General features: G+C 34.8%; 1 protein-coding gene across 9 annotated transcripts in view; it reads left to right on the plus strand.

The window, feature by feature from the left end:
* Positions 1–1922: 1922 nt before the first annotated feature.
* Positions 1923–24302, plus strand: part of LOC103562724 (UDP-glucuronosyltransferase 2C1-like) — a 30646-nt gene continuing 8266 nt past the window's right edge. For 2 of the 9 annotated variants that reach the window (XM_070614746.1, XM_070614748.1), the window contains exons 1-6: positions 1937–2059; positions 2727–2828; positions 3393–4320; positions 10369–10517; positions 17602–17733; positions 24023–24110. In XM_070614746.1, the coding sequence (XP_070470847.1) occupies positions 3600–4320; positions 10369–10517; positions 17602–17733; positions 24023–24110 (1090 nt within the window). In that variant the 5' untranslated portion in view covers positions 1937–2059; positions 2727–2828; positions 3393–3599. Of the gene's footprint in view, positions 2060–2726; positions 2840–3389; positions 4321–10368; positions 10518–17601; positions 17734–24022; positions 24111–24302 lie in introns of those variants that run through there. The other 7 variants (XM_070614747.1, XM_070614750.1, XM_008537862.2 and 4 more) reach the window with 6 other exon arrangements.

The following is a 24302-nucleotide window of genomic DNA, read 5'->3' on the forward strand; positions in this document are numbered from 1 at the left end:
TTACTTCTTCCTTTCCAATTTGAATGTCTATTATTTCTTCATCTTTCCTGATTGCCCTGAATAGGACATCCAACACTACATTAAATAAAAGTGGGGAGAGTGTGGGGCTGGGCCGGTGGTGCAACAGTTAAGTTTTCACGTTCCATTTCAGCATCCCAGGGTTCGCAGGTTTAGATACTGGGTGTGGACCTACACAACACTTGTCAAGCCGTGGTGTGTCAGGCATCCCACACATAAAGTAAAGGAAGATGGACACAGATGTTAGCTCAGGGCAGTCTTCCTCAGCAAAAAGAGGAGGATTGGTGGCAGATGTTAGTTCACGGTTAGTCTTCCTCAAAAAAAAGTAGCAAGACTGGGTAGTTGCATTTTTCTTGATTTTAGAGGGAAAGCTTTCAGCTTTTCAGCAATGAGTATGGCATTACCCTTGGGCTTCTTGGATTTGGCCTTTACTATGTTGAAAAATGCTCCTTTTATACTCAATTTGTTGACTATTTTTATCAGGAAAGGATGTTGCATTTTTCAAATGCGTTTTCTGCATCTATTGAGATGATCATATGATTCTTGACTTTCATTCGATTAATGTGATGTATCAAATTTATTGATTTGCTTATGATGAATGATATTTGTATCCCAGAAACAAAACTCACCTGATCATAGTGTGTGATCCTTTTAAAATGCTATTGAATTTGGTTTGCTAATATTTTGTTGAGAATTTTGCTGCTGTAGTTGAGGGATATTGGTCTGTAGTTTTCTTTTCTCCACTGACTGAATGATTTCAAATGACTTGTCTTGGAGTTCACAAGTTCTTTCTCCTGCATGATTGAGTCTGCTGTTGATGATCTTCGTTCATTTTTTATTTAGTTCACTGTATTCTTTAGCTCTAAGAATTCTTTTTCTTTTTTTCCCTCATCTAAACAAAACAGTTTCTTTAATTTTTTTTTCAGCTTTATGTTTGATTCTTTTCATGATTTCTGTATGTGTGGAATCTCACATTTTGTACATATATTATTTTCCTGATTTCACTGTCTTTGTTCTGTGATAGCTCACTCAGCTTCCGTAAACAATTTAAATCCTTTTCAGGCAATTCACAGATTTTCACTTCTTTGCTGTTGGTTGATAGAAAGTTATTTTGTTGCTTTGGTGGTGTCATATTTCCTTGATTTTTCATGTTCCTTGAAGTCTTGCATTGGTGTTCACGTTTAAAGAAGCAATCACCTCCTTCCGCCTTTACTGACTGGCTTTGGGAGAGCGAGAGCTTTGTCTGTCAGTCTGACTAGGAATTCTGAGCCTTCTCAGAATTTTTTTAAGGATATCCCTGCTTTGCACATCTTGTTCCCACTTGAGGGAGATTTATTCAGATTACGTCTTCTGTCGAGCTCACAAAAATGGACTAAGTTTTGAGAGCCTCCCATTTGCTTTCCCTAGGGCAGAAGCTTGAAATGTGCCAGTTTATGATAATTCTGCTAAACTCACAGATTAGGCCCAGCATTTTGCACTTGCTCAATACCTGTCTGCAAAGGATCACTCTCACCATGAATGGGAGTACACATCTGGAGCCATCAGGGTAATGAGAGTGAAGTGCCTGTAGCGTGGGGCATCTTTCTGCCACTGGGGGTGGTCTGCAGGCAAAGTGTCCTCAGTGGCTTGTGGGAAAGCTTTCTACTGGAATACTCAAACTGTTTAGTAGGAAGAACCATGAAGTGGTTTGTAGCAACACTTTGATGAGTTCTGAGCTCTGGCTGTGATCCTAGGTTCTTCTAGCCCCTCAGCCTCACAGATCTCCTCAGTAATCTGAGTAAAGCAGAAAGAAATGGGCCTCTCGGGCAGCATCCTGCATGACTGGAGAAGCGAGACGCTCAATCACATGATCACTCTTCCTGCCATAGCAGAAATCACAGGTCACTTTGTTCTCTCCTGGCACTGAGTCAACCTGTGTTGGAGGAGGAGGAACACAGACAAAGTGAAACTGTTCCTTTTACCCTCTTTGATGCATCTACTCTTGGAATTATTTTCCCATGGTCAGTAGAATCTTCCCCATTGGACTCCCAGATTCCTAAAGGTACTCTCATCTCTGGGTGACTGTCAAAATCAATTTTCTTTGGGGCTGATGACAGTAGAGAACTGCTAGTCTGAAATCTGCTGATGTCACTCCAGAAAAGAATTTCTTATGATCAAAAGCTCAGAGAGACCTGTTAATGATTAGTGGAGGAAATTGGAACAACATAAGAGTAGAAAACGAGTCAAGATCTGGAGGTCCAAGTCAGACAGTGTAGATTTTAACGTACTGAAAAAGAAAGTTACTAGAGTATTTTTCTCAAGAATATCATTCTTTGAAGTAGACTGTTTCAAAAATCAGAAAAGTTCATATGTGGAAAGTGGGTTGCAGGCGTGCAAAAGTGAAAGCAGGATGATCAGAAGGCTGTTGCCATTAGTCTAGGTGGAGAAAAAACAGCCAGCATTAGATTAATGATAGCGAAGACTGAGGAAGGAGAACAGATTGATTTTTCTTTGGGGATAGAATTTATAGGTATGATGATCAATTGAATAATTGCTCAATCCTATATTTTATTATCCAGTTATTCTTATAATGATAAAAATGATAGTGTTATTATCATGATATATTCCTATTGATTAATCACTTGAGGAAAAAATCAACTTTTTAAGCAAACGTTTATAGATGAAGTCATTGTACTAAATATATTTGGATCCATTTCTGCATGTGACAGTGGCTTTCAGGTGTGGGGATCAAAGCGAAATAAAAGAATTTTACATTATGAAGAGGCTCTTCAATTTAGAAAGCAAAGAAAATAGATGTGCTGGAAAAAAGGGTAAGATTATTGTTAACTTCTTCATGTCTTGCTTTTTCTATTCTAAGATATCTCTTCTCAGCATAACATTAATCGAAGCTAGAATCAGAGCTTGAACTCATACCTGCAGTAATTTAAAAAATTCTTCTTTTTCTCTGTAAGATAAATGTGACTTAGCACAAAGAGTACCCCATTTAGCAGTAGAATATTCGGATTTAAAACTTGTCTCTGCCTAACACCTCTTACAGGGCTCATATTCTCTCCTTTTGGCAGTAGATGATAGCCTCCTTCATGTCTAAAATATCTAGCAAACTTATGAGTAAGAGACATACTAGAGAGAAAATTCTGTTCAAATGAACCTCAAATAAAACCAGAGAAAAAGATTCAAAAAGCACAATCTTAACTGAATATGCATATATGATGGTGATTTTTCTTAACATCCTTTAGAAATTATTTTAGATTTGTGTTTAACTTTAAGCCTCTTTATTTTCATCTCCTCTAAAAGAAGTTATGAAACTCTGATTATGAATATTTCCTTCCTACCTCATTTTATTGACATTACCGATCTTTTCTTTATCAAAGCAGTTGCTTTTCATTGTAGTGAATAAACAAAGTACACTGTTCATAGGCCTCTCGGGCAGCATCCTGCATGACTGGAGAAGCGAGACGCTCAATCACATGATCACTCTTCAACTACTATAAATTGGTTGAGAGAGTCAAAGAAGAGGCCTTTAGACTCTGAACTTCATGCACTTGGTTTAAGCTCGGATTTTGTTAGAGCAGGAGCTGATCATGAAGACTGTGAAAGGCTTCTGTGTGCTTTTCATGCTGCATCTGTGTTTCTTTGACTCTGGGAGGACTGGGAAAGTACTTGTATGGCCCATGGATTTTAGTCATTGGATTAATTTAAAAGTTATTCTGGAAGAACTCCATCTTCGTGGGCACGAAATAACCATCCTGGTACCTTCACCCAGCCTTATGATGGATCATACCAAGATTCCCTTTAATGTAGAGGTCCTTCAACTTTCAGTAACTAAAGAAGATCTCATGGAAGAGTTCAATAAGGATTTCTATACAGCTATTTTTGAACTGCCAAGACTTTCGTGGTGGGACACGCAAGTAAAACTGATAGAATTGAACAAGAATTTTTTAAGAACACTCAAAAGAGCATGTGACAGTGCTATCACAAATACGGAGTTACTCAGCAGGCTACAGGCAGCTAAGTTTGATATCTGTGTTGCTGATCCTTTAAGCTTTTGTGGGGAGCTCTTGGCTGAGCTTCTCAATATTCCATTTATATACTCTTTTAGATTTTCTGAGGGGAATGTCATTGAGAGAGTGTGTGGAGGGCTTCCCTCTCCTTCTTCTTATGTTCCTGGCAGCACGACGGGACTGACAGACAACATGACTTTTGTACAGAGGCTGGAGAATTGGTTATTTTACACAATGAATGATATGATCTTTTTATATTTTCTATTTCCGGAATGGGATGACTATTATAGCAAGGTTTTAGGTAAGAGAAATTTGCATATAATAAGGATTCATATTTCATATGAAAAATGTAAATATTCATCTGAGTGTATAAAACTTTAAAAAGATACTTTTAAGTGAGGAGCCCAACTTCTTTGCATCTTGGAGAAACTAAATTGTGGCTAAACAGTGCATAAGCTGTTTGAAGTGGGAAAAAAAATGATTCTTTTGTTTGTTTTAGATGATTGAGTACTTACAACTTATCAGAGAAGGAATACTCTTTATATTCATACAACAATCTTACTTGCTGCTACTAATTTTTTTGAGTATCTGGAAAACCCACATCTAACTGTGTTTTTCATTTCCAAAACCTTGGACTCTTTCTCTCTTGTTAACTCTTCTATATACCCTGTTTTCTTTTTGATTAATTTGATGCTTCTTTGGCTTTCTGTTTGCATCCTATCTAGGTGTAGTTGCATGGTTGCAGGGCTTATCATATGGTGAGCACAAAACTAGAAAATAAAAAAAAATATATCTTGGTTTCATCTGCTCTTGTCTCCCAAAGAGGAAAAAACTGGAAAATTTTTCTCTGAAGGACCATGTTTCAAGGTTTTTTAACTTACCTCACTGTTTTGTTGTTCTTCTTCTATCAAAGAATGCATTAAAGGTCAACTAGTGAGCTTTGGCCCTCAGCACAATGTTTCTCTCTGTTTTGGCAAGTCCATTTACCTCCTTTTTTCACCTTTTGCATAATTGATTTTTTATTTAAAAAAGTATTCATATAATTGTTTTAGGAATGATTTTGTGTAAGATATTAGTTATCTTTAAGGAAGTAGTACCCTGCTTATAGTATTTAGGAGTTTTTTTGAGACATAATTGAAAGATAACATTATATTAATTTCAGGTGTACAGCATAGTGATTTGATATTTGCATTTATTGTGAAATGATCACCACAACAAGTCTACTTAACACTCACCACCACCCATAGTTCCAAATTTTTTTTCTTGAGATGAGAACACCTATGACTGACTTTCATAGCAACTTTCAAGTAGACGATATAGTATTCTTAAGTATAATCATCATGCTGTACATTACATCCCGTGATTTACCTATTTTATAAATGAAAGTTTGTACTTTTTGAACAACTTCACCTATTGTGCCCACCTTCCAACCTCGGCATCTGACAACCACCAATCTATTCTCTGTATCTATAAAATTTGTTGTTTGTTTGTTTGTTCTTCAGACTGCACACATAAGTGATATCGTACAGTATTTGTCTTTCTCCTTCTTATTTACTGCACTTAGCATAATTCCCTCAAGGTTCATCCATATTGAGGTAAATGGTAAGATTTATTTCTTTCACATGGCTGAATAATATTCCATTCTAAATGTAACAGCGTTCTTTATTCATTCATCCATCAATGTACACTTAGGTTGTTTCCTTGTAGTGGCTGTTGTAAATAATGTTTCAATGAACATGAGAGTTCAGACATCTCTTTTGGATAGTGATTTCCTTTTCTTCAGATTTATACCCAGAATTCTGGATGATAACATAGTTTTATTTTAAATTTTTTGGTGGTTACATTCTTTCCATCATTTGTTATCTCTTGTCTTTTTGATGAGGTGTGAGCTGATATCTCTTTGTGGTTTTGATTTGCTTTTTCCTGATGATTAGTAATGTTGAGCATCTTTTCATGTACTGGTCAGCTTTTTGAATTTCTTCTTTGGACAAATATGTATTCAGGTCTTTTTTCTCATTTTTTTTAAAGTTCTTTTTTGAGGAAGATTACCCTGAACTAACATCTGTGGCCAATCCTCCTCTTGTTGCTGAGGAAGACTGGCCCTGAGCTAACATCCATGCCCATTTTCCTCTATTTTATATGTGGGACGCCTACCACAGCATGGCTGGACAAGCAGTGCATAGGTCCACACCCCGGATCCGAATCAGTGAACCCCAGGCCGCCAAGCAGAACTTATGCCACTGGGCTGGCCCCTCTTTTGCTTATTTTTTATTTGGATTATTTGTTTTGCTGCTATTGAGTTTTATGAGTTTCTTATACATTTTGAATATTAACCCCTTATCAGATATGTGGTTTGCAAATATTTCCTCCCATTTTATAGATTGTCTTTTCTTTTTGTTTATCATTTCCTTTACTATGCAGAAGCTTTCAGTTTGACGAGGTCCCATTTGTTGATCTTTAATTTGTTGCTTACGCTTTAGGCAACATATCCAAACAATTATCATTAAGACTGATGTCAAAAAGCTTTTTCCCTATGTTTTCTTCTAGGAGTTTTACAATTTCAGGTCTTACATTTAAGTTTTTAATCTATTTTGAGTTAATTTTTGTGAATGGAACAAGATTGAGGTCTAGTTTCATTCTTTTGCATGTAGCTATCCAATTTTTCCAACACTGTTTACTGGAGAGACTGTGTTTTTTCACTAGGTATTCTTGGTTCCCTTGTGAATTATCATTGACCGCATATGCATGGATTCATTTTGGGGCTGCTGTTTCTGTTCCATTGGTCTATGTGTTTGTATTTATGCCAGTATCATATAGTTTTGATCATGATACTTTTATAGTCTAGTTTGAAATCAGGAAGTGTGATTCCTTCAGCTTTGCTTTTCTTTCCTAGGGTTGCTCTGGCTATTCGAAGTCTTTTGTGGTTCCATATGAATTTTAGGATTGTTTTCCTTGTTATTATTTAACAGAAGTAAAGTTTAAGATTATTACTAAAAAATATTAAAGAGTGTGATGGCCTAGTGATTAAGGTTCAGCAGGCTCTCTTTCCTTGGTTCAGGTTCATTTCCCAGCACAGAACCACACCACTTGACTGTCAATAGCCATGCTGTGGTGGTGGCTCACTGAGGAAAAACTAGAAGGACTTAGATGTAACTAGAACACACAACTGTGTACTGGGGCTTTGGGGAGGAAAAAAACAAAAAGAGTGAGATAGGCAACAAATATTAGCTCAGGGTGAATCTTTCTCAGAAAAAGTAAATAAATAAAATTTTTCTTTATAGCTGTGATCTCTTATTTTATAAAGCAGTGTCCCTTATACTTTTTTCTGGTATCTGTTCTAAATTTTCTCTGAGAAATTACTTCCTCACCAACTCACAACAAGTATGAATGCTTCTAAGGAAGAATGCTGCCCTGGAATATGTCAGATGTTCAGGGAGGCATATGACCTATTCAAGACCAACACATTGCATTGAGACTTTTTCTGGAAGTTCTGCGACAGAAGCAGGTGCTTATTTCCTATTAGCCAGGACCCTAAAAAGAACGTGGGCAGAAATTGCTGCACCCATTACTTATCCATGGTCAGAGTTCAAGCAGCAAAAGGCAAAACTGAGAAAAGATAAATTAGAATCTCATGCTGGAGACATTTTCTGAGTCATGGATTAGGCAGTGAATGATCTACCACTGGATCTAAATTCCTCACTTTTGATTCTAGAAGTTTCATATTCATTTTTGGAACCTCTTACATAGTGAAGCATTAGTGATAGGATATGACTGTCTTTGATTCTTGCCTAACTCTTGGCACTCTAGAATATTTTTTCTGGGAATATATCAATAATCTGAGAAAGAAGAATGAAGGCTTGATAAATAGAAGGAAAACACTTCTTTAACGCTCATAAATTTAAAAATGCTATTAGCTATAGATTATCATTTGGCTATTCAGAATTTAATATCTTCATTTTATAATGTACTCTACTACATTTCTCAAATTTTAAAAAATAAAACTCATAACTCTTATAGAATTATTCAGTGAAACATACCATAGATTAATTCAAGTCATCAAGGAGAAAATCAGTAAGATGGGAAATCTGGCTCAAAATATATTTTGAGGAACTATTTATAAATATTTTAGGGAAAAAAAGGAATGTTAAGATAATACTAATAGGTTAGACACAAAACTAGTTAATGTCCTAAAGGGTGACAAAATCATAATTTGTGGTGTGATCTTTTCTACCAGATAAATATATAAATTACATTTAATATATGTCATTTTTAAATGTAAATATATGTTACATTTAAGTGACATTTAGTGTCACCATATTTAGACTCAAAAGTCCATAGTAAGTCAGTGATAAATAACAAAATAAAACACAGGCACATTCGTCTAAAGAATTAAATATTCCTTCATTTGTTGTTTAACCATGCCTTAGCATGGTATCAAAAGGGCATGCTGTAATTTCTCTTGATTTCCAAATTTGGAACATTTTCTCGTAGTCTATTTATGCAAAACCATTATTTTTTGCTCCTCTTGTAGTATATTGTCTTCATTTGATTAAGATGCATTAAGCACACTAGATTATTATTTAAGGAGTAGAAATTTAACAGGAAACCGATATTATCTTATTATGAAAGAAAGTGAATCAACCACATGACTCTGTAATTCCACTCCTAGGCATATATCCAAGATAAATGAAAACGTATTTCCGGACAAATATGTACATGACTGCTGACAGGAGCATTATTCCTAGTAGACAAAAATGGAAACAACCCAAATGTTCATCAACTGATGAATGGCTAAACAAAATGAAGTATATCCATACAAAGAAACATTATTCAGCAAGAAAAGCAATGAAGTACTGATAGATACTACAACATGGATGAACCTTGAAAATCTTACGCTAAGTGAAACAAAGTAGCACATAGACCACATAGTATACAATTTCATTTATATGAAATGAAACAAAATTGTTTTTGAATAAGCAAATAGAAACAGAAGGTAGATTGGTGGTTGGTAGTGGCTGGGAAGAGGGGGAAATGGAGAATGATTGCCAATGGATATGAGATTTCTTCTGGGGTAATGAAAATATTCTAAAAATAAATGGTTGTCATGGTTGCACAATTTTATGAATATACTAAAACTACTCAATTGTGTATTTAGAAGGAAGACTTCTCCGTTATATAAACTATATCTCAATAAAACTTTCATTTAAAAGGCGAGGGAGTGAAGCATCACACAAACAGAATAAGATTATATCCATCACTGACACCAATAAGGCATCAAAATGGGATAAGTTCTGAGTATAAAACCAGGTGTTGAATACCATTTTCAATACCAGGCTCAAACTCATAAAGTATTGGTATTTGCTTGTCATCTCTTATGTAGATAGATTATCGTGGTCAGTTCAAAATCCCTCATATGTTCTTATCAAAACTTTAGCGCATTTAGTACATCAAGGAGAATATTCAAAAAGCCATATGGTGGGAAACCACATAGTAGTTGGATTTTTTTCATACCAGTAACAGTGAATGTATATTTCAAAAGGACACCAAACCTCTGGGTAAGCTTTCTCATGTGATAATAACTGAATGGAATTTAGAAATGAAGCTCTGGCTCCAAACTAAAGAAAAAAGATTTAATTCAGAGTCACTAATTTGAGTTCTTTTTCTGTTAATGGTTAATGGCTACCACTTCAGTTGAAAGGTGCCCATTTTGTACCATTTGCCAAATATGTCAGAATAGCAAATATTTGTCCCCCAGATTATTATGCATTGCTGTATCTTTACCAAAGACGACAAAGTCTTGTGAAACAGGCACTTTGATTTTGCATAGCAAGTGGATAATCACTTTTGAAAAATTTATCAAAAGATTTCCATTACTGGTAGGATGTAATTAGTTATGGCAGCACACTTGAAAACATTAGAAAAAGATGGGAAAATTACAAAAGTCATTTCTCAAAGATATTAAAAGGCTTTTGGAGGAACAAGGGTGAGATAAATTGGAATTCTAGAAGTGGAGGAGGCACTACCACAGGGAGCTGAGGATCACTACCTGAGGTTCCTGTTCTTGCTGGGAGCATTAGCCAATTCTGAGCAGGGTCTAGGGCTCAGGCTTAGCTCAAGCAGAGAGACTGTATTGTCGGCAGTCTTTTCCCGTGTTCTGGACTGAAATCCCTGTTTCATTATTCATAATCTTACTATGGTATACTCTTGGGATAGGGGCCAATGAATTTCACATGGCATATGTAAGCCTAATATTGGTATTTTAAGGACTTTTCTTAGAAACTTGGACAGTAAAATATTTCCCATTTAGCATATTTTTGTTTTTCCTCTATCACCCTTCATTTTTATTCAGGAAAACCCACCACATTATGTGAAATTATCAGGAAAGCTGCAATGTGGTTGATTCGAACTTCCTGGGAATTTGAATTTCCTTACCCTTATTTGCCTCACTTTGAATTTGTTGGAGGACTACACTGCAAGCCCGCAAAGCCCCTCCCTAAGGTAATTAAATGCCCTTATGTTTGCTTCCTTGAATATTTGTCTTTAGGAATGATTTCTAGTTTATTATTTAAAATATTTGACCTCAAACTGAAAACATAGACACAGGAATTAATAGACAGTATCCTCCTAGAGTATTATACTGCCATAGGGAACTTTCAACATTATCATGGCAATCATTAGTGATGTTCATCAAGTATGCCAGATATTTGATAGGAATGAAATTCCTAGCCCTGAACTTAGTGGAACCATGAAACACTCTCTGGGCAATGACTATAAGCTAAAATGTCCTGCATCACTTCCAAGATGAAAACCTGATTATCACGTCCAAATATTCCAGAATTCTCTTTTCCTTTGTTACATCAACAGGCTGTGTTCCAAATATTGGCTAGTCTGTCAATGTGAGCTCTGGATTAAATAATATATGTTCCTTGGGGCTGGCCCTGTGGTGTAGAGGTTAAGTTTGTATGCTCTGCTTTAGCTGCCAGGGGTTCACAGGTTAAGATACAAGGTGCAGGCCTTTGCACTGCTTGTCAAACCATGCTGTAGCAGGCATCCTACATATAAAGTAGAGGAAGATGGGCACAGATGTTAGCTCAGGGCCAGTCTTCCTCAGCAAAAAGAGGAGGATTGGCTGCAGATGTTAGCTCAGAGCTTAGTTTTCCTCAAAAAAAAAAAAAATAAGGAATATATATATATATATACCAACTGCAGTTCAATAGACAAACATATGACATGAGAAACAAATAAACTGTTGTTTTATGCCACTGAGATTTTGTAGTTGCATGTTACTTAGCATTACCTTATCTGAGAAATGGATAATGGTAAGGACATTATAAAAATTTGAGAATAGATCAAATAGAGATATGATGCTCTATTCAAAAATTATGGCAGAAGTTCAGTAATGATGAACTGATTGGCTTGAATAGACTAGAGAAATAATCGGGGGATAGGTTATGAAAAAACAAATGGGCAATACTAAGCATTCTTTACTTTAAATTTAAGGTCAAGGAAGGTTCAATGCATAATTTTTAAGCAGTCACGTGATATAAATTGCCTCTTCATAAATCTTGGCTATTGAATTTACTGGAGTGGAACCAGATTTAAAGCAAGGAAATGAGTTAACATACAGTTGACATGGTTACTGCAAGAGATTATAGAGATTCAAACTACAATATGATAGTGATTATGAGTAGAAGTGCAGAGATTTAAGAAGCATTTACAAAGAGAGTCCACAGTATTTGGTGATTGGCTGTAGGTGGACGTTAAGGGAGAGAGTTCAAGAGTGAATGGATTTTTGGCTTTTTCTTTCTTTGTATGGGAAATTTAGTAGAGAATATTGCCATTTACTAAGCTGAAGAACAGTTTGAGGGTTTTTATATCTGAGTATGTTGAATTTGAGGTGCCATGAAATGCCTAGTACTGAATACAGTGTCTTACTCTTTCGGGAGAGGTCTACGTACTGTTTGTGATTTTTTAACTAATATACTTTTTGTTAGATCCATTTATACTCACAGCAAAATTGAACAGAAATTGCAGAGAGTTTCCACCTGTCTCCTGTCCTCCTCCCACTTATGGCTTCCCCCACTATCAATATCCCACACTAGTGTGACACATTTGTTACAATCAATGGACCAACATTTTACACATCAGTATCTACCAAGGTCCATAGTTTACTTTAAGGTTAACTCCTTGTCTTGTACATTCTATAGGTTTTGATAAATGTAAAATGAGATGTATTCACCCTGATAATATCATAGAGAAGAGTTTCTCTGTCCTAAAATTCCCCTGTGCTCCACTTATTCATCCCTCCCAGACCCTAAACCCCAGAAAATCACTGATTTTTTTTAACTGCCTCCATAGTTTCTACTTTTCCATAAGCAGGGCTTTTAAATTAATGATGTCAAGGGATAAGAAGACATCATTTTGTATTTGTTAAGCCACACGGGGTAAAAACGGAATTTTGGGAAGAGCAGAAGACTATGAGACAGGTGCCAAAGGCGTCTATGAACAGGGGTATACCTGAAAGTCTGACAGGTGGTATAGTGAGCATGGGTAGTGGACAACACAGATTAAACACCTGAAGACAAGGATATTTTATAAGAACAAAGAAAAAGAAATAGTTAAAAATTCAGTCAGGAGAAGAGAGGACACAGATCAAGCTTCTATCTGGACCCTGATGCAGGCAGGGTAAAATGAGTAGAGTACCGTGACAAGATTATAGAGCAAGACCCAAGTTTCAGATAATACCAGGAAGCATATGAAATACTCATTGGAGAGGCTGAAAATATTTGGGAATTTTTAAATAATGTAACATAAATTTTTAATTTGTCTCATTATATGAATACATTAACTTAATTTTGATAAGTTAATTAATACTGGATATCCATTCTATATTGTTTTAGACCATTACTTCTCCTCAGAAAGTAGTCACTTAAATATTCTGAGCCTTCTTCATATTATTTCATACTTTTGGATAAAAGATCTATGCACTATAAAGATTCAATTCTAAAAGCATAGAAATCACCAGTTGGGATAGTGTGAAACTTACTTATATGCATATTTGCTATATTTTAATAATTCATGTATATTTGGGACACTTCTATTGCCTTATTTTTGATCCAGTAACACACACATATATGTATATATAATATATGTATTTGTACATTTGTGTATTTATTTATTTTACCATCAGTGTGGCACAAAGGATCTATCTGATAAATTTTGTATGACTTTTAAGAAGCTCTGATCGAAAGGGTCAGAGCTTTAAGGTGTTTCCGATGGAATCTTATTTCCCGTCTCCTCCCACAAGAACACAGTAGCGCCTTGGGGACACTACAAAAGCACAATCACAATCTCTGTATTCAAATAAGGACCATGCTCTCATGCTCATGAAAAAAATTGATTCCTAATTCTATGATGGCAGTAAAGGTTCTTTAATACAGTAAATTATTTCATAATATTTAATTTTTTGAATAATTCATGTTAAATTTGGGTGTTAGAATATTTCAGGATTTTCAATAATATTCCTGATTATAAAAATCAGATTAAGGACACTAAATCTATCTGTCACGTACAAATACAAGAGCCAATGTGAATGTGTAAGGTAACCCATAATGAGGGTGAAAAGTAAAGTAGTCATGAAGTTTGAGGCTTTAACAGACAGACATATGGTAGGAGAACCTGGTAAAACTTGAATATTTCCACAAACAATAACCATATTTGCCTGCTGTGTTTGATTTAGCATATGTACAATGACAAATTAATAAATGGAAGCCCTTTTTGTTAACTGCATTCGTGCCTTAATCTCTATGCAATAAATTAGTCTGGATCATTTGGTTAGACTCAACTGTACATAGCTTCTGTTTCCTCTGAGTAAAAATCTTACCAATAATCAGGCAGCTACGTCAAAATAATATCAGTTTAAAGATGAAAAGAAGAAAACAGCCTTCAAGGCCTGTCTTTTGAACATGTTCTTTTCTCCTTAAACTTTTGACCTCATCTACAGAAAAAGTAGAGAAGGAGCCACTATCAGCCATGTCTAAGTCTACTTGTGATAATTCTACTTATCTCACTCAGTAGAATGATCTCTTAGTAAAGTTGACCCAATCAGGTTCTGCAGTAAGACTCAAACAGATCTTCACCTCTTCCTTCTAAAGGAGACATAGGAAAAGGTCGGGAAGAAGAGAGAAAAATTTCCTTCCCACTTCAACATGATAAAAAATGTCAGTTTGATTATGAATGTTAAAACATATGTTTGTAGAATTATGGGATTCAGGTTTTGTTTTTGTTTGCTTCGTTTGAACCACAGATCCTCAGTATGCGTTAATCATACTCTCAACTCAAGCCATTCCATAATCAGGCCAAAGAAGACACCTCTTTTGATTTATTTTTCTATAATTTTCCTTTAGCCTCTTCTCCTCCATTACCCCACAACCAAGAGACACCTAGTCAAGTGCGCGTAACATTTACTCTCTCATTCCGATTCACACAGATAACTGTGGATCTTTGAACAACATATAACATTGATTTGAGTTTAATTATATAAATGAGGTAATGCTATAGTTCACATTTTCTTTCTCTTATTGCTTTATTTTTTTATATGTATCCAAGTTTCTATTTGTAATCATATTTCATTCATTCTGATGGGTGCAGAGAATTTTGGTGTATGTATTTACCACATTTTGTTTATTTGTTTCCTATAAAGGACAATTAGGTGTCTCCACCTCTATCCTACAACAAAGAATATTGTGAAGAAAAATTTTAAACATGTTCCGTTATGGACCTGTGCATGTATTTGAGATACATACGCAACAGTGGGGTTGTAGGGTCATGGGGTACACGTATACTTAATTTCATTGTGCATTTTATTTCACTGAAAATATGTACAAACGCATAGTTTCTTCAGGAATGCCTGAGTGGTCCTATCTTCCATATCATATCTAGCCCTTGATAGTATTCTATTTTCCAATATGTGGCAGTGTCATAAAGATAAAGTGGTATCACATTGTTGTATTTTATTTATAATCTCAATCACTAGCAAAGTTGAACATCTCTTCAGAAACTTACCAGTTATTCAGATTTTCTCTCTGTTAAACTCATATACTTGCTATATTTTTCTTTTGGATAATCTATGTCTTCGTTTTGCCAAGTGATACAAATTCTTTCCATAGTTCAGAATAACTAGGTATTAATCCTTGGTTTAGCCATTGCAAATATCTTCCTCTACGACTCCATGTATCTGTTAATGTTACCTCTGATTTCCCTTTTCAAGCACAAAGTACTAAGTTTGATGTAATGAAATCCATGTTTTTTTACCTTATGGTTTGTACATTTCAAAGTCTAATATTTTCCTCATTTCTAAGATTATAAAGCTACTCTTTTATATTTTCTTTAAAAAATTATAAATTTCACTTTAATGTGGATTCATTTAATCCATTTAGATATTATATTAATGTATAATATGAGGTAAAGATTCATCTGCTCTTTTTGTCTAGGTAGTGAATATATTTTTATAGCACCATGCAAGAGTAAATAATCTACTCAGTGTGAATTATTCTCACTGTTTGTCTCGATGACTTGTGTTATCACCTTTATCTACAGCAGGCTTTTACATACTTGTGTTTCTTTTTCTGTTCTCACCATTTTGTTCTGTTGTTCAGTTTGTGAGGAGGTTAGTAGCACTCATTTTGTATTATGTATTATTATCTGGTTTAAGAAGCAACTAGTATTTCCTTTTATTTTCAAAGTTCATAAAATATTTATAAAAAGGTAGTCTATATAAATTATTAAATATTTTCCAATTTCTCAAGAAAACTTCCCATAATTGAAAATTAATTTGTAAATATTGATAGCTTTATATTAAGTCAAATCATCTATAATCACAGTGTGATGTTAACTTTATCATCACAGTGTGATGGTTAATTTTATGTGTCAACTTGCCTAGGCCATGTACCCACATACTTAGTCAAACATTTTCTGGATGTTTCTGCAAGAGTATTTTTGGATGAGATTAACATGGAAATTGTGGAATTTGAGTAAAGTAATTGCTTTCCATTATGTGGGTGTGCCTGACTCAATTAGTTGAAGGGCTGAACAAAACAAAAGACATACTTCTCCCAAGCAAAAGCAAAGCCTGACAGCAGATTGCCCTCAGGCTTGAACAACATTGGTCTTCTCTGGATCTCCAGCCTGATGGGCAAACCTGCAGATGTTCGACTTGCCAGGGTCCATAATCATGTTAGGCAATTCTTTAACATACTTCCGTCTCTGTAGACAGATACACACATAGATAGAGAGATAGACATAGAAATAGATACACAGAAATCCTATTGAATCTGTTTCTCTGAAGAAGATTACTAATATACATGATACTTCTTTCTATTTATTAGGGTGTTCTTTTACGTCATATACTAGAATTTGATGTTTTTAAAATAAAAGTCCACATGGCTATACTCTTAAACAGTTCATATTTTTAATTACTACAGTGAATAATGACTCATTTTAATCATACAGGTTGGCTATTGCTGTTGTGAAGAAATATTAATTTGTATAGTGATTATGAATCTGACAACTACATTTATAATAGTTCACATATTGGTTATTTTTGTTTCCCCAGTATTGTCATGTACAAGTCTACAAAATTTATACCTTCCCCTTTAAATCCTCACACCTTCTTTTCTTGTCTTATTTTGTTGGCTTTGTTTGGTTAGTACTTAAACGTGGGGTAAAAAGATTTCTTTTTACTTCAACATGATTAAATATGCTATTTTTGTACTGAATGCAAAACCATGCATTTCCACAATATTATTGCTGTCTCCAGAGTATGTTTATAGCTATTTCTACATTAATTCTTTGGTCAGTAAGTTATATGACTACCTCATTCCTAACTGTGTTCATGGAAGCTTATATAAAGTACAAATGGAACCAAAGGAAAAGAAAATTTAAAAAACAGAAAAACAAAGTAAATATACCATTAGCATGTCATTATACTGACTGATCCAGCATAAAAGTCAACGACAATCTTCGAAGTATCCTAGGGTAAATATGAAGTGAAGTACCAGAGCTATTTATCTTAAAGTAGGAGTCAAGCGTTCATTTGGAGCATTGAGGAAAGAGTTGGAAAGCAGAAGAGAGTATTAAATATGGTTATTGGCTTTACAATCAACAAGCTTAACTTAGAAATTTGTTCTACCACCTACTGCTGTGTAGCCTTGAAAAAAGTACTTAATCTCTCTGAGACAGCTTTCTTATTTTTAAATGCATGCATATCTCTTAAGATCACCATGTAAGTTAAAAGACACATGTAAAGAGCTGAGTACCTGACAGAAGATAACAAGTAGTCAAAAATTTGTAAACACAGAAACACACAAACACACCTCAAAAATGCTGAGAACATGCTGGATGGAATCTTTCAATTTAAATCATTTTAATTTGCCTAACGACAAGCGATTTCAGGTCATATTTCATACTTTAATGTATGAAAATGCAGAACTGTTTTAATAATTGAGACACGTTGAGAAAAGTGTGTGACTGTTTTATTCTTGTAATTCTAGGCTTTCATATTACAAGACTGTTTTCTTTGCAGGAGTTAGAAGAGTTTGTCCAGAGTTCTGGCAAAGATGGAGTTGTGGTATTTACTCTGGGGTCAATGATCCAAAACCTCACCGAAGAAAAGACTAACATGATTGCATCAGCTCTTGCCCAGCTTCCACAGAAGGTCAGATAAAGTTATTTTTTGAGTTTCAAAATCTTATTTTAAAATCCACGAAGATCTCCTTAGATGTGTACTTCACAAATATAGAAAAAGCTATTAGTACTGTTAGTACCAATTTAACTGAGCCTTAAAGAAAAAGCAGGAAATATTAGAAGAGGGCAGCTATAAACATTTGACTGCTCTCTTGCTTTAAAACTGGCATTACTATTAGGAAAGCATTTTGCAGTATTTTCTTCAAATAATGGACTAAAACTAAATCATTCACTGATCTTAAACAATTTATCAGCATTGTGGCTAGGTTTTAAGGCTCCCATGTAATCTAATCTTGTTTTCTTGTTCATATTTGTTTTTTTAAATCTAAGGCATACATACAAGGGAGAATTAGCATGACAGAGAGTAAAGGCAAAGATTTGCAAAACGTGGACTCAATTTGCAAGGCCCCTTGGGACTATATTTCCTTATAATTACTGGTTTTAGACAAGACCCTGATTTAGCCTGGATCTGACAGCTTAGATAATCCTGGAGTGCTTCTAAATAATGATTCATTTATTTAAACAGTTAGTAATATAGTAAAAGATTTGTACAGTTAATTATATGATGTTACTACAAAATACGATGTTTTATTAACATCATTCTAGATTATAACTGACTAATGTTCTTCTTATGCTTCCAGGGATACTTTTCCTTTCTAGCTTCAGTTAAAATCCAAGAATATATGTCATTTAAGTTCTAAATGATCCTAACAATACTTGTATTTATAACCAAATTTATTTCAAAAATTGTTTGTGGGAGCCTTACGCATTTAAATATTTAATTTAAAAAGGATCTTCATAGAAATTTTGAATTTTCTATGGCATTAAAATACAATGCTTAGAGGTGACATCAGGATGGAGTAGGAAGCACCAAAGGTCTGCTTATTAACCTAAACATAATTGTACTGGCAGAATCTGTCTGGAGTCACTATGTTGGAACTCTGAAGTCCATCAGAGCACTCACAACTTACAGGGGAAAAGTTTGCTGGTACATAGTGATTAATTAAAATCGGTCAATCTCAGCGTTTAGCAGAGCAGCATCTTCAAATCCTTCATCTCCCAGCCCCAAGGCAGGGAAAATGCCTGCATTCCTTGTATGACTGTGTGGAGACAGGGTTGGCAATAATGACCAGATCCTCCAAATATTGGGTTTCTGTATTCTCATTATTGACTCCTGCCTTTAATCAATGAGGTAGAGGCATGGGAGTTGGCCGCAGTTGTTTCAACCTTCACTAGCTAAAGCAGCTTTCAGGAGGTTTAAAGGAAAAGCCTGTTTTTCCCCTTCCATTTTTTCCTTTTTTCTACATTGGGGGGGAAAGAAAATAAACAATTAGGCTACTCTAAAACACTCGCACACACAGAGGAAGGAGCTGAGAAGTACAATAACTAAAATGAAAAATTCATCTTAGGGATTCAAAAGCAGATGGGAACAGGCGGAAGAAAGAACTGGCAAACCTGAAGAAAAGATGACTAAAATTATTGAGTCAGCGGAACAGAAAGAAAAATAAATGAAGAAATGTGAACAAAGCCTAAGGGACTTGTGAGACACCATAAAGTGGAGGAACATACACACTGTGGGAGTCCCAGAAAGAGAGAGAGGGCCAAAAATAATATTTGAAGTAATAACGGTTGCAAGTGTCACAAATTTAATAGGAGACATGAATCTAGAAATGCAAGATTAGCAAACTTTAACTAGGATAAACTTGGGGATCCACACCAAGACACATTATATTCAAGCTGTTGAAATGCAAAGACAATGAGAGAACCTTGAAAGCAGCAAGATAGAAGCATTTCATCTCATAAATGATCTTCAATAAGATGATCAGCCAATTTCTCATCAGGAAGCTTGGAGACCAGAAGGCAGTATTTTGACAGTCTCAAAGTGCTGAAACAAAAATTTGTCAACAAAGAATCTTGCATCACGCAAAATTTTCCTCAAAAATGAAGTATAAATTAAGACATTCCCAGGTAAACAAACGTTGGAGAGGTCGTTACCAGTAAACCTGCCCTACAAGAAATGCAAAAGGGAGTCTTTCACGTTGAAATGAAAGACTACTAGACAGTAACACAAAACCATAAGAGCTGAAAATGTGCAGTAAAAGTAACTACAAAGGCAATTATAAAAGGTAATGTTACCACTCTTTTGGATGTAACTCCACCTTTTTACTTTCTCACTGATTGGAAAGAGAAGTGCATAAAAACAATTATTAATCAATGTTATTAGGAACACAAAGTATAAATATGTAATTTGTGACATCGTTTACCGAAAATGGGATGGAGCTATAAAGGAGTAGAGTTTTTGTATGCTATTGTAGTTAACTGCCAAAGGTTTAAAGAACAAATGGCAGGGATGATAAAAAAAAAAAAAAAAAAAAAAAGTACTTTAAAATGAATGAAAACCAAAGAGATTAAAACATATGAGATGTGGTAAACGCAGTTTTCAGAGGGAAATTTATAGCTGTAAATGCCTCTACTGGCAAGGAAGAAAGATATAAAATCAATAACCTAATTTATATCTTAAAGAGTTAGAAAAAGAAGGCAAACTAAACCCAAAGGAAGCAGAAAGAAGGAAATCATGAAGACTAGAGCAAAGCCAAATAAAACACACAATAGAAACACAATAGAGAAAAATAATGAAACCAAATTTAGTTCTTTGAAAAGATCAATGAAATTATCAAAACTTTAGCTAGAGTGGCAAAGAGAAAAAAGGAGAAAATGTAAATAGCTAAAATCAGAAATGAACAGGGGGAGAACAGTGCTGACTTTACATAGATAAAAAGGATTACAAGGAGGATATTACAAACAATTGTACTCTAACTAATTAGACAACCTAGAAGAAATAGATAAACTCCTTGAACCACACAAGTTGTTTAAACTGACTTAAGAAGAAATAGAACATTTCAACAGAGCTATAACAAATTAAGAGATTGAATTACTAATCAAAAATCTCTCAACAAGGAAAAGTCCTGGACTGGACAATTTCACTGATAAATTATATCAAACATTTAAAGAAGAGTTAAAGAATTCAACTAATCTTTTTCATTTCTTTAAAAAATTTGCAGAGGAGAAAACACTTCCTAAATAGTTCTGTGAGGCCAGATTTACCCTGATACAGAAGCCAGATGAGGACATCACAAGGAAATAAAATTACCGACCAAGATCCCTTGTAAATATACATGTAAAAGTCCTCAACAAAATATTAGCACATCAAAGTCAACAGAATATCAAAAGGAATATTCACCATGATGAAGTGGGATTTATTCCAGGAATTATTCATCATGATAAAATGGAATTTAAGAGTGGGTCAACACAAGAAATCAGTGTAATAATTTACCTTAATAGAATGAAGAAAAAAAAAAACGATCATTTCAACTTACACAGAAAAATGGAATTTGACAGAATCAAATATTCTTTCATGATAACAACTCTCATTAAAACAGGAATAGAATGAAAATTCTTCAATATGATAAAGATATTTTTGGAAAGCACACAGCTAATGTCTTACTCCATGGTGGAAAATAAAAGTTTTCCCCCTAAGATAAGGAACAACACAAGGATGTATGCTTTTACTGCTGCTATTTAACTTTGTACCAGAAGCTCTAGACCAGGATATTACACAAGAAAAATAAATAAAAGGCATCTGAATTGGAAAGGAAATGGCAAAACTATGTCTATTTTCAGGTGACATCATCCCATAGAAAAAACCTCCAAGAATACACAAAACACTAACAGAACTAATAACTAAATTCAACAAATTTGCAGGCTACAAGATCCACACACAAAAATTAGTTGTGCTTATATACACCATCAAGGAACAATCTGAACATGAAATTAATATAGCAATTCCATTTACAAGAGCAGTAATATGAATTAAATGCTTCAGAATAAATCTAACAAAGAAGGTGAAATATTTGTATGATGAAAACTACAAAACTTTATTACTGCAACAAGTTAAAGAAGACCTAAATAAGGGAAAAGTCATGCCATGTACATGGAAAGGAAGATTTAACATGGATAAGATGTGAACACTATCCAAAGAAATCTACAGACTCAACACAATGCCTATCAAAATGCCTACAGCCCTTTTCCGTAGCAATGGAAAATCCAATCCTCAACCTCATATGGAACTGCAGGAGCCACAGATAGACAAAACAATTTTGAAAAAGAATAAAGTTAGAGGACTCACATTTTCCAACTTTGAAATATCCTATAAAACTACAGTAAATTATACAGTATAGTACTGTCAGAAGAACAGAAATATAAACCAATGGAAAAGAAGAGTCAGAAATAAAGCCTTACATCTAAGGTCAATTGATTTTCAACAAAGGTTTAAGACCATTCAGTGAGAAAGGACAGTCTCCGCAACAAATAATGCTGGTAAAATCTTGATAGTCACATGCAGAAGAATAAAGTTGGACCTTCACTTTACACTACTTACAAAAATTAACTAAAAATGAGCCAAAGACCCAAACTGTAGAGGTAAAACTATGAAACTTTCCAAAGAAAGCATTGGAGAAAATCTTTCTCACATTGGATTTGGCTATGATTTCATAGATAATGACACCAAAAGCACAGGCAACAAAAGAAAATTAGATAAGCTGGACTTAAACAAATTAAGAACTTTTGTGTATCAAATGATACTACTAAGATGGCAAAACACAATGTCTACAGATTGAGAAAAATATTTGAAAATCATATATCTGATAATGGATTAATTTTCACAATACATGGAGAACCCTATAACTCAACAATAACAAAACTCCACTTCAAAAATGGGAATGGACTTGAACAGACAATTCTCCAAATGAGATATACAAATGGCCAATAAGTACATAAAAAGATACTCAACATCATTAATCATAAGGGAAGTACAAATCAAAAGCATGATGAGATACCACTCCACACTCATTAGGATGATTATTATCAAAAAATGGAAAATAGGGGGCCGGCTCCGTGGCCGAGTGGTTAAGTTCGCGTGCTCCGCTGCAGCGGCCCGGGGTTTGGATCCTGGGTGCGGACATGGCACCGCTCGTCAGGCCACATTGAGGCTGCGTCCCCCATCCCACAACTAGAAGGACCTGCAACTAAGATATACAACTATGTACCAGGGGGGTTTGGGAAATAAAGCAGAAAAAGAAAGAAAAAAAAAAAAAAAGATTGGCAACAGTTGTTAGCCCAGGTGCCAGTCTTTAAAAAAAAAAAAGGGAAAATAGCAAGTGTGAGTAGGATTTGGAGAAATTAGAACTCTTGTGCATTGCTAGTAGGACTGCAAAATGATACAGTCACTGTGGAAAACAGTTTTGCAGTTTCTCAAAAAGTTAAACATAGAACTACCTAACGACCCAATAACTCCAATCTTAGCTATATATCCAAAATAATTGAAAGCATGAACTTGAACAGATTTTTGTCACAATAGTCATAGCAACATCATTCACAATAACCAAATGAATGGATAAAGAAAATGCGGTATGTACACACAATGGAATATTATTGTCTTCAAAAGGAAGGAAATTATTGTATATTACAACATGAATGAACCTTGAGGACAAAATGCTACGTGAAACAAGCTAGTCAGAACAAGAGATATACTAGCTTATATGAGTTACCTGGAGTAGCTAAGTTCTTAGAGACAGAAAGTAAAATCGAGGTTACCAGGGACTGGGGAGTGGGGGAACAGGGAGTTATTGTTTAAGGGTGCAGTGTTTGTGTTTGGGATGATGAAAACTTCTGAAGTGTAGAAGGTGGTGATGGTTACACACATTGTGGATATACTTAATGCCACCGAATTGTAAACAATAGATTAAAATGATAAATATCATTATCTATAGTTTACTATAGTACAAAAAAAATGCAATGCTTGCTTCTATGTTACTTCCCAATAAGTGAAAAGTGTTCAAAACACTAACAAATTCTTAAAGTCAATGTAAGTAACATCCCTCCCCTTTGCTTCAAAAACCTCCATTTAAAAGTTCCCTTTACTACGATGTCCTAGGAACACCCAGATGTAAATATTTCAGATACAGAGTTTTTTTTTCTTTGTCTACTAAATGAGACCTTTCTTGTTGATTCTGGCCTATCTATTATGATTATTGCAAGCCTTTGAAAACATAGTTGATGTCTCAATGGTTTCAAAACACCCGTTACTCAAACCTTAGAGCCTCAAATTTCTCATCTGTTACATGGAGGCATTGAACTAGATTAATTCTAAGTAACTGAATTATGTGATTCTGAAAATCTAATAAAGGCACTTATCGTAACAGGTTCTGTGGAGATACACAGGAAAGAAACCGGATACATTAGGACCCAACACACGGCTATACGACTGGATTCCACAGAACGATCTTCTCGGTAAGATCAAAGAGAAGCAAGCCTAAACAAAGTTGAGTGAGGGATAATCTGAATGACAACACAATAACAAATATATCCAACAAATTTGTATTCAAAACAAGCAGAAAAACCTCTTCATGTCTTCTTCATATTTTTTCTAAGGTGTCTTAAAAAAACAATTATTCATGACACTTGCTAAAGACGGTAAAGCAC

Source organism: Equus przewalskii, chromosome 3 (genome assembly GCF_037783145.1).
Source record: "Equus przewalskii isolate Varuska chromosome 3, EquPr2, whole genome shotgun sequence".
Taxonomy (NCBI): Eukaryota; Metazoa; Chordata; class Mammalia; order Perissodactyla; family Equidae; genus Equus; species Equus przewalskii.